At 55.8% G+C, this 10439-nt stretch overlaps 1 protein-coding gene across 1 annotated transcript in view; it reads right to left on the bottom strand.

Annotated features, from left to right (window-relative positions):
- Positions 1-3666: 3666 nt before the first annotated feature.
- Positions 3667-10439, bottom strand: part of Sh3rf3 (SH3 domain containing ring finger 3) — a gene marked incomplete at its 5' end in the record, with an annotated part of 169086 nt that continues 162313 nt past the window's right edge. Inside the window, one exon of the mRNA XM_005400847.1 lies at positions 3667-4720. Coding sequence (XP_005400904.1) covers positions 4552-4720 — 169 coding nt within the window. The remainder of the gene's footprint in view (positions 4721-10439) is intronic.

Below are 10439 nucleotides of genomic sequence, written 5' to 3'. Positions count from 1 at the left end.
GGGCAAGGTGGGGTGAGGTCTCCTGAGAACCCGCCGGCTCTGTCCTTTGTGGCAGTTAGTTTCCCTCTCAGTCCCACCATGGCTCCTCCGTCTGGAGTTTCAGGTCACATTACATTCACAGTCATTGGCCTTGTTTCCTTTAACCACTGTTTCTTGAAGCTTGGAGATCTCCCCCTGCCTCTGACCACACACCACCTGCCTCTTGGCCCAACACAGATAGTTCCAGACCCTGCAAGTGCAACCAGCTCAGTGCCCAGCGAGCAGAGGCTTCAGGCCTGCAAGCTACGGGGGACTTCTGGGTTGAAGGTCATCCCTGGGCTCATGTTCAGACCATAGGGCAGGGCACCAGGTACAAGAAGTGAGCAGAGATGGCGCAGTGCACTCTGGGAATCAAGGGTGTGGGGAGACAATGTGTGTGATGGGGTGGGGAGGAGTGCCATGTGACCCACAGAAAGAGATGCTATGGGGGTCACACAGCATGGTGAAACTTCACGGAACATTCCCAGAGCCAGTAGACTTTCAGTGACAGTGCAAAATAAGGGAGAGAACTCTCCAGAGGGGTCTGAAGCCACATACTGCCACTGTGAAATGCTGTAGCTCTGCTCCAGGTGGGACAGGGGAGGCAAGGGAGCCATGGGCAGGAGGGTCTCAGGGATAGCTGGGAACACCCACTACCCTTTGTGCCACAGGCTGGGTCTGGACCACAGCCCACGGCCTCCAGGGTCCCTTCTGTGCCTGCCTCGCTGCAGCCTCCTGTGGGTCTATGCAGGTGTGCCAGGAGTGTAGTGTGTGATGTGGGTGTGTGGCCATGCCAGGGGATCTCAAGTGACACACTGCACAGAGGCAGAGACACAGTGAGGATCAGGCAGCAGGCACTATAGGGAGGAGGAGGAAGTGGTGACCAGTGCCACACAGCCCTGAAGCCAGCAGGGGTCCAAGGTAGGGACTGGCAGAAAGGACGGTGGCCGTACTGTAAGATGAAGGCTGGAGCGGGCATGGCACCCACCGGGCTGCAGGAGGAAGGTGGATCAGCCCTGGGGGTGGCTGGGAGCTACAGCCACGCTCAGAGGAGCAGGACAGGGCCGGAGGGTTGGTGCATGGGCTCCTGGACACATGGTGCTGACCCTGGCTCACTGGGAGCTGGAGGCTAAGGCCAGCTTTTTGTCTGCAGCGATGGGCAGATTTCAGACCCAAGGGGCAAAGGCCATGCTTGGGGCTGGGGCAGGAGTGGGGCCCAGGCCAGAGGTGGGTTTGCCCACTGGGGCAGCCCAGGGAGAGGGAGGGCTGACCCTCTGCTCCACCCTTCTGCTCCACCCTTCAGCCACTCTCCAGGGTGAATTGGCTCGCTGCCTTCCTCAGTCCCCTTGTCGGGTGCCTGTCTTGAAAGGCTGAGGACAGAGAGGGCACTTGTGGAGCCCTGGGAACAGGTGGAGCACAGGGGAGTGCTGGCCACGTGCATGCTGCCCTGGCCCAGGAAGGACAGGCTTCTCCTGCCCACACCCTAGTCCCCACTCTCTGCAGCTTCCCTGCTGTGCTCCTGGCTTGTCCGCCACCTGCCCTCAGGGGCCTCACTCTGTGGTCACCACCTGTGCACAGGACAGCCACCCAGGGGCTGCTGGTGCAGTATAGGAGTCCAGCCCTGGTCACCATGTGGGCAGCTGTGGCTCACAGCAGGGTGGTCATTGCACAGAAGCTGTGTGCACAAGAATCCCTGGCCAGAACCCAAGGGGCAGCGTGCAGCTTGCAGGCCAGGGGAGTACACGTTAGAGCCCAGGGTGGCGGGTGGGAGAGCTTGGCCTCCAGCAGGGCCACCAAGGCCCGGGATCTCCCCATGTCCTGGCTGCTACCCTTGACAGACGTCAAGGTCTGCTGTAGTCTGCAACTTACACAGGGTCCCCACCCTCAGTCGCTTCCCTGAGCTGTCGACAGAGGGAGCTGTCCCCCCAGAGATCCCACTCCAGGCTCTAAACTGTACAACTCAGGCACCTGAGGGCACCCAGGTCCCTCTGGTCAGCAGGGACTGTGAGAGGGGAAGCTTAGAAAGCCCCCTACATTTTCAGCCACATGGACCTCAGAGGGCCTGGAGGACCCCCCACTCTCCACCAGCTGGCTTTGTGCTTGGTCACACTGCCCAGCCAGTGACCTCCAGGTACCCCAGGGTTTGGCCTCATTGCTGGCCACAGCAGGTACACACAGATCCAGCCCTCAAGAGTGGGGGTGGGGGAGCTTGGGCCCCATGTGCTCCTAGCTAGGCCTCTCCGCCCTGCCCACCACCCAGACACAGAAAAGCCACTATCATCTTTATTTAAAGCCAGAGACCCAGGCATCATGGTTTGTTGCCAGTGACAGCTCTTCCAAAGCCATGGGCTGACATCAGGGTAGAGCAGGAGTGCTGGGGGCATCTGAACTCTGTGGGTATCGGCTGGGCTGGGTCTGATGCCCAGCTTTAAACCTCCTTCCCTGTCTCCTCTGCCTCCCTCTGCCCTCAGTCCTGTCTCCTGGTGCCATGGAACTCACTTTGTCACGGCTGCAGAGTGCTATGTGCCTCAACGCAAGTCACCTTGGCCACCACATGCCACTGCAGAGCTGAGTGCCCATCGCAGCCAGGACAGGAGATGGGGTCAGACAGGTGCTGCTTCCTCCTGACAGCAAACCATGTGTGTGGGACACACTGACTTGTGTGTGGGACACACTGACAGCTCTGCTCTGCTCTTGCCTGTGGACCCACCCTCATGGAGCCCAGGTCCCAGGTGCGCGTAGGCAGGGAGGTACTTGGTGTGCAGGGCAGCCCCAACTGCCCCAGGGTCCCACCCACCAGCTCACCTTGGTGCTGCCCAGGCCTACGGCACTGCTTCCTTCCCTGAGGTGGTCCCAGTACCCCTGCTGGGCACCTCAGGAAACACCTGGGACCCGTGTCCCCTGTCAGAGTATTTGCAGCCCCTGCTCTCTGCCATTGACCCCCAGGGACCCTGTGGGAGCCAGGCCTGAGCTGGTCTATTCTGTTGCTTGGTAGTTGCCCTCATTTCAAGAAGGAAATTATTTTATTATCTGGACACTCAGGCTTGTTGTGGTTTCCATGGGAGGACCTGGGCCTCGCCAACGGTGTTAGCCCAGGAGCTTTTGGGCAGCAGGCACGGGACTTCTTATGCATGGTGGGAACTGACTGGGCAATAACAGCGCCTGGATTCCCCTGGTGGTTGCTCACCCAGCACCAGCGCTCCCTGTTTAAACCAGATGTTCTCCTTTTGGATTCAGAACACATTTCCCACTTCCTTTAGGTGTAGTGTTACTGAGGGGCAAAGCATGTTCTGTGGGGCGATTCCCCAGTGCAGCGGCCAGGGACAGCCACGGGAGCATGGGGAACGACAAGCACTCGCCAAGGCCTTCCACAGGGAGAGTGCACGCCGCTGGGACGGGCCACGCCCCACACCAGGGACCTCAGGGCTCAGTATTCAGCCCAGCAGAAGATACACAGAGAGGACACAGGCGGCTGCTCTGGGAGGCAGAGTGGGTTCCTGAGGTGTGACTGAAAACAAAACAGCCTCACAACAAGGCAATGCTGGTGGCAGCACCCACCCCCTGGGCATCCCCCCAACCCCAGCCTGCAGGTCTGCAGCCACCTGTCCTCACTGAGCACAGAAAGCTGGGCACGGCAGATAAGGGAGCAGTAATTTATTTCTTAAAAAGAAGAAAAAAATCTTTTCAAGGTGGTGATCTCAACTGTGGTGAAAACTGCACATTTTGAAGGCAAGAACCCACGTTTTGAGAAGGCCAATGACAGTCATTCTCTCTGGGGAGTAAAAGGGTGCTCCTGCCATCCTGGGCTGGGTCAACCCCTGTGCTACCCCCATCGCCAGCAGAAGGACAGTCAGAGGAGCCCGCGCACTCGGTCCTTGCTCCTGAATAACACTCGTCGCGTCCGAGCTGGGTTCTGACGCGGGTGTAGAGAGCAACTCCTGCTCTCTCCAGCCCCTCTGCACCCGGCCTGCCCACCGTTCAGCTACGGAGCACTGGCCTCATCTGATGTTGAGGCTGGGTGTCCAAATGCTCAAGACAGATGGTGAATACAAAACCTGCCTGAGATGTCACCTTGGACATATTTTCTTTCAAGCTCAGCCAGGTCATTATGAGTTTTACAAAAGGCAGCACCAGATGTGTGAAGTAGAGGATGTCTGACCCATGAAAACAGACGAAGTCAACGCTGCACATTAAAAGGTGGCCTAAAAAAGAGGCAGCACGGATGATGGTGGCGAAGCAGGGTGCCACCTGTGGCAGGGCAGGGTGTAGCTCTGTGTGGCTGGATGGCAGGCGGCTGAGGTATGCAGACGGGACGGCCAAGAAGGACCCGCAGGTGCTCTGCCCCACAAAGCCGCACCTGCGGCTTCCTGTGGCTCCCAGTGCCCCGGGCACGGCGATGGCGACACTGCCAGCTTCCCCGCAGCTTCTCCCTTCTGCTGTTGGAGGGCAAGGTCATCGTGGAGAAGGCGCGACCCCATACTCCCCCATACTCAGTCTTGCTGTCCAGCCATCCCTGCTGGGTGCCTGGCCAACTCAGAAGCTCTCCACGAAGCTGCCCGGAAAGAGCCCTGTGCGTCCGTTTCGCTGCAGGGTCCCCTCGTACCAGCCGTCCTCACGCTTGCGGTGCACGAAGACCACGTCGCCCTCCCTCAGTTCGATCTCCGCCTCACTCTGGGGTGGGTAGGAGACCACCACGCGGTACCTGGGGACAGAGCACAGTATGAGCCCTAGGTCTTCCTCATTCTCCTTCGGGCAAATCCTGTGCCTGGGCCTGCGGTCCTCACTTTATACAACTCGTATCATCTTTTTTTTTGGTACCGGGAATCGAACTCAGGAGCTTGTGCTTGCCAGGCAGGCGCTTATGCCACTGAGCTATATCCCCGGCCCTCGTATCCTCTTTTAATTTTTTCACTTTTTAATTAATACATTAGAAGGAAACTCCCCTATGGTATCCTTTCAAACACAGGTGTCAGGTGGGGCTGTGATGCAGCCCCACAGCCTCCCCTGACTCCCACCCAACCCACTGCAGACTGTGCCCAGGCAGGGGGCTCGGGGCACCCCCATGTCCTCAGTCATCATCCTGGCTGTGGACTTTGGGTCATGTTGGTACCTGTCAGGGCGTCAGCATCTCTGAACACCAAGTCCTTACCTGCACAACCACCTCTGGGTGGGGGCCTTGACCAAGGTGAGGCATTTTGGAGACAGTGTTGGTCCACCAGGCTGTTTCTCATGTGTCCAAAGCCACAAGATGGTGCCTTTGCAACACCCCTGGCTGAGGGTACAGCACCAACATGCAAAGGCCCGACTTTCCCTCCTCTTCTTTCCCTGAGACCTTAGCCCCTGCAGCCTCCAAGGCCACCTTAGGCCCCCATTTTCAGACCAACAGGACACAAAGTAGAAACTGAGGCAGTGGCCTTCAAAGCATGGCCTCTGCCAGGCAGCACCCGAAGAGTGCCGGGGGCTGGAAGCTCAGACGCTGCAGACCAAGGCCCCTCAGGGTGGAGCAGGTACTCCTGGTGGGAAACTGAGGTCCAGTCCTCTTGCCAGCACCCTGCTGAGGACCCGAGGCTCAGAGTCTGCACCCGGCAGGCCAGAGAAGCACTCAGCTGCAGCCCTGACAATATCATCCCACCCTCCAGGCCCACGGGGTGTCTGGTTCTCTGCTGGCCTCACCCGGGGCCAAGACAGGAGCTCCTGGAAGTCCCTGTCCCGGTGACTGTCTGGGTGAGCTGAGTGGCCAAGAGAGGTCGCTGCATCCCAGCTGCACCTGGGCAGCGTGCTTCCCTCCTCTGTGGGTGGTCCAACCCCAAAGCCATTCCAGTGAGAAGCCTGGATGAAAACATCAGGACCAGAGCACCTCCGGTTCTCCTGGTCCCCACCCTCCCTGCCGCTATGGCGGGAGCAGGGTTCAATTTACACTGAATTCTGCCCCACTGCAAACTGTCCAGGCACGTGCAGCCTCTGTCTTTAGGGAAACCAGGACAGTATAAAATGTAACAGACCCTAGGTCAGCCCCTCTCATGTGGTCCACGGCCGTCAGCAGCCCCGGGATAGATCTCTGGATCTAGTGAAGAAATCTGAAGGAACGGGCTGAGAACGTGGATTCTGACAACCTCTAGGAGCAAACGTTTGCAGTGGATACCTGAGAACACAGGTGCTAAGTTCATGCCCTAGAAAGAGGTCTTCATCCCTTGGGAGCCCAACTGCTCCTGGAGACGGGTGTGTGGCACTGCCTGCCAGTCTAGCTTGACCTGAGAAGCCGTGGCCTTGGAGCAGAAGAGGCAGAGGAGAACCAGGGACCTCACAGCTGGATCGCAGCCTACTCCTCAGGCAGTGCCAGCAAGGAGGAGGCAGGTGTGTGCTCCCATCCAGAGGCAGCAAGACCATCGACCATCTCTAAGGCCTAAGTACGGCTGCACGTGCTGGCCCAGTTCCCATGGCCGTCCATGGCCACAAGCACAGCACCAGCTCTGGGAGTGTAGAGGACAGAAACGGGTGCCCCCAGCCCCTTGCAGCCAGCATTTCTGCAAGGGCTGCAGCCAGCTGTCTGTGAAGTCACTTAGCCAGACACAGGCCACTCTGTCTGCACCGTGTCTGACCACTGGCTTCCCACATTTTCACCTCCTCCTCCTCCCTTCCCAGGGAAAAGCAGCAAAGGATGAGTGCTTCCCAGATGCTTAACACCAGCTTTGGCTTCTGCCTTGACTGCCAGATGTGAAACAGACAAGCAGCTTTAAAAATGTAATTTGTTAGAAGGAAATAATTTGGTGTTTCTGAGCAATTCAGTGACTGAGGAGCCCACATGGACATGTCGTGAATTCCTACAAGATGGGCATTTACTGCTCCTGTCCACATGGCTCCAAGACTGGACTCTTTCCTCACTGCAGGAAAAGAACTGGTGCTCCCTTCCTTGGACACGCAGAGCAGCAGGGCCGCTGCTCCCAAGTGGCGACCACTGGACTTCGTCAGTCAGTGGCCCTGCCCTCTGGAGCACGTGCAGGCTGTGTGAACTGCAGCCACTTCCCGGGTCAGGGTCCGAGTGGGTTTCTGGTATCCTCACTATTTCTGGTACCCTTTGCTCCTGGCGCACCTGCAGTGTGGAGTGTCTGGCCTGTTCCTTGTCATCTGCCCCACAGTGGAGCTCCAAGGCAGCTTCCACATGGCAGCCTTTTCTGAGCATTTGCTCACACGGGGATCTCATAGAGGACTGAAGAAAGTGGGCCACTGAGCTGCTGTCCTGTCAGCAACTTGGAAATGACCACACTACACCTGTGCTCTGGACATGAGACCAAGGCAGTGACACAGGTGCCACGTTTCTGAGCTTATGAGGGGGCCACTAGCCCAGACTGAACCCACAGGAAGTGGAACTGTGTCATCCCACTCCCTACAGAACATCACGGCAGCCCAGCCTGCCTTCCACATGCACAGACATCCGGGCAAGGTCATCTCACATAAAGCCTATTTTGTGATCGACTGAAAGCTACACTGAGAGTGAAAGTATCACCATGGTAAAGCCAGACTTGTGAGTAAACCACTGTACGCTGGGACTGACGGTACCCATATGTCATTACTTTTGTGACAAATGGCCATTGGCAGAGCATCCTTGTGCCATCGGAGTCCCATTCTCAGAGTTCTAAAGGCAGAAATCCAACAAAGTCTTGCTGGGCCAGAAGCAAAATGTCTTCAAGGCCGGTGCCTTCCAGTGGCTCTACAGAATCTTGCATTCCTCCTCCTCCACCCTCAGACAGCAGGGGTCGAGTCCTCTCGTGGCAGGGCTTTGATCGCCCTGCAGGACCCTGTGACCACACTGGCCAGCTGAGGCAGGATGTCCCCTCCCCTCCCATCTGCCATTGGTGGCCTCCACTCCTCTCTGCCACATGAGGTGCTATATTCACGGCTTTGGGTGACAAGGGTAAGGAAATTCTGGGAGCTGTTCTTCTGCCAACCATAACACAACCTGGACCAAAGTGAAAAGGCTTTAACTCTGACAAAGCCAAACAAGGCCTGGCTGGCAACACTGAGCAGGAGCAGGTGGGCTAAGAACTTGTGGGGAGGAAGCGGGGCAGAGGGGTCAGTCGGGGACCGGCCCCACCCTGTTCTCACTATTGTACACTGTCACGATGGGCGTGGTGTCATAATTTACTATGCGTGCATAATTTTCAGGTATTAGCCTAGGTGCTTCACAAATATCATAAATATCAGGCAGGTGTCATCACCTCCTGGTGTGGAAGCCCCAGGAACTGGGCTCGAGGTCCAGGAAGCTGGGTTTCGGCGTGGGAAAAGGCGGGCCGTCCATCTGCTCGAAGCTTCCTGTGGCTCTGAGAAGCGGCACCTAAGGGCTCAGCCCATCTCGTTGGCACAGCTGGTCCCGGGCCAGCACTGCCTTCCCAGGGGGCGGGGCAGGAGGCTGCTCTACCCGACGCCCTGTAATATTCACATCCCTAACTATTCCTCTGTGAGATCCCCAGGAAGCATCCAGATTTGCCTGTCTGGCACATTGTCTACAAGGAAAGGAAAGTCCCCTGGGAAGGGGCTGGTGACGGGTTCTTTGGTCTACACAGCAGGCTGTGACCCGGCTCAGACAGGCCTGCTCTGCTGGACAGACCCCCTCAGGGCCTGCGGGTGGGGAGGCCTGAGCCTGCAGGATAGTTCAGGCCAGGCCAGGGCAGTGGAGCCGCACGTGAAAATGACCTGGGGGTCTCAGACACAGGGGACTGCCAGGTGGAGAGGAAGTGCAAGAAGGAGAGAAGGGGGACAGAGTGTGTGTGTTGGGTGTGCACGATCCGGGTTATGTACCCAAGTGTATGGCACAGGTGTCTGTTATGCGTGCTTGTATGAAGTGTGTGAGGTGTGTAGCACTACGTGTGCACTGCCTGGTGTGTATAGTGAATGTGTTGTGTGGTGTATGGTGTGCACAGTGTGTGTGCTGTGTGGTGTGTTGTGTATAGTTTGCACTATGTGTGCTGTGTGGTGTGTAGTATGCACAGTGTGTATGTTGTGTGTAGTATGTGTGCTGTGTGTGGTATATGGTGTGCATGTAGTATGTGTGCTACGTGATATGTATGTGGTATATGGTGTGTATTGCACCTGGTGTGTATAGTGTGTGTGTGTGTGTGTTGTGTGTGCAATGGCTGATACACTGTGTCAGCTTGAGAAGTTTAAAAGTTTAAGCGACTCAGCAGGGAGCCAGGGTCCTTACTTTGTAAACATCCTCATCTTGTACAAGAGGAAGACACGGAGTTGTGTGAGTGCTGCCCCTGCCCTCGGGGGCAGGATAGCCTGCTTGCACTATGAGAAAAAAAAAGAGGCTTGTTCTGCCCCCCTTGTGCTCTTGCTCTTTTGCTGTCTTCTGCTGCCTTAAACTGTTGCCCCTGTGCCACGCCACCCTGCCTTTGAGCCAGCTGATTATGGACTGAAACCTCTACAAACTGAGATAAATAAACCTTTCCTTCCTTAGTTTGGAGTGTCAGGTATTTTGTGTCAGCAACAACAACAAAAAATAACCTAAACAGTGTGGTACATGTGTGAAGTGTGGTGTATACATAGAGTGTGGTGTGTGCATGGTATATGGTGCATGTACAGTGTGTGCTGTACAGTGAGTGTGTGCTGTATGGTGTGTGTATAGTGTGGGGTATGTACGTGGTGAACGATGTGTGTGGTGTATGGTATATTTGTGCTTTGTGGTGTATGGATAGTGTATAGTGTGTGTGTGGTGTGTGGTGTATAGTGTATTGTGTGGGTGTATGATGTATGTGGTGTGTGAGTGTGTGGTGTATGGTGTTTGTGATGTATGGTATATGTAGAGTGTACAGTGCGGGTGTATGCTGTCTGTGGTGTACAGAATGTGTGCAGTGTATAGTGTATATAGTGTGTGTGCTATGTGGTGTGTGGAGAGTGTGTATGCTATGTCTTGTGTGTGTGATGTATGGTGTGTGTATAGTGTATGATGTGTGCGGTATATGGTGTGTGTGTGGTATATGGGGTGTGTACAGTACATGGTATGTGTGCTGTATGGTGTGTGTGTAGTACATGGTGTGTGTGGTGTATGGTGTGTATATAATACAGGTGTGTGTGGTATATGGTATGTGTATAGTACAGGGTGTGTGTGGTGTATGGTATGTGTGTGGTGTATTGTGTGTATAGTACAGGGTGTGTATGGTATATGGTATGTGTGTGCTGTATGGTATGTGTATAGTATAGGGTGTGTATGGTGTATGGTATGTGTGTGGTATATGATGTGTGTATAGTACAGGGTATGTGTGGTGTATGGTGTGTGTGTGGTATTTGCAGTGTGTATAGTATAGGGCATGTATGGTGTATGGTGTGTGTATAGCTCAGGGTGTGTGCGGTGTATGGTGTGTGTGTGGTGTATGGTGTGTGTATAGTACATGGTGTGTGTGGTGTATGGTGTGTATAGTACA

This window comes from Chinchilla lanigera, unplaced genomic scaffold, assembly GCF_000276665.1.
Source record: "Chinchilla lanigera isolate Chin_1 unplaced genomic scaffold, ChiLan1.0 scaffold00069, whole genome shotgun sequence".
In the NCBI taxonomy this organism is placed as follows: Eukaryota; Metazoa; Chordata; class Mammalia; order Rodentia; family Chinchillidae; genus Chinchilla; species Chinchilla lanigera.
This window is presented reverse-complemented; position numbering and strand designations above follow the sequence as displayed.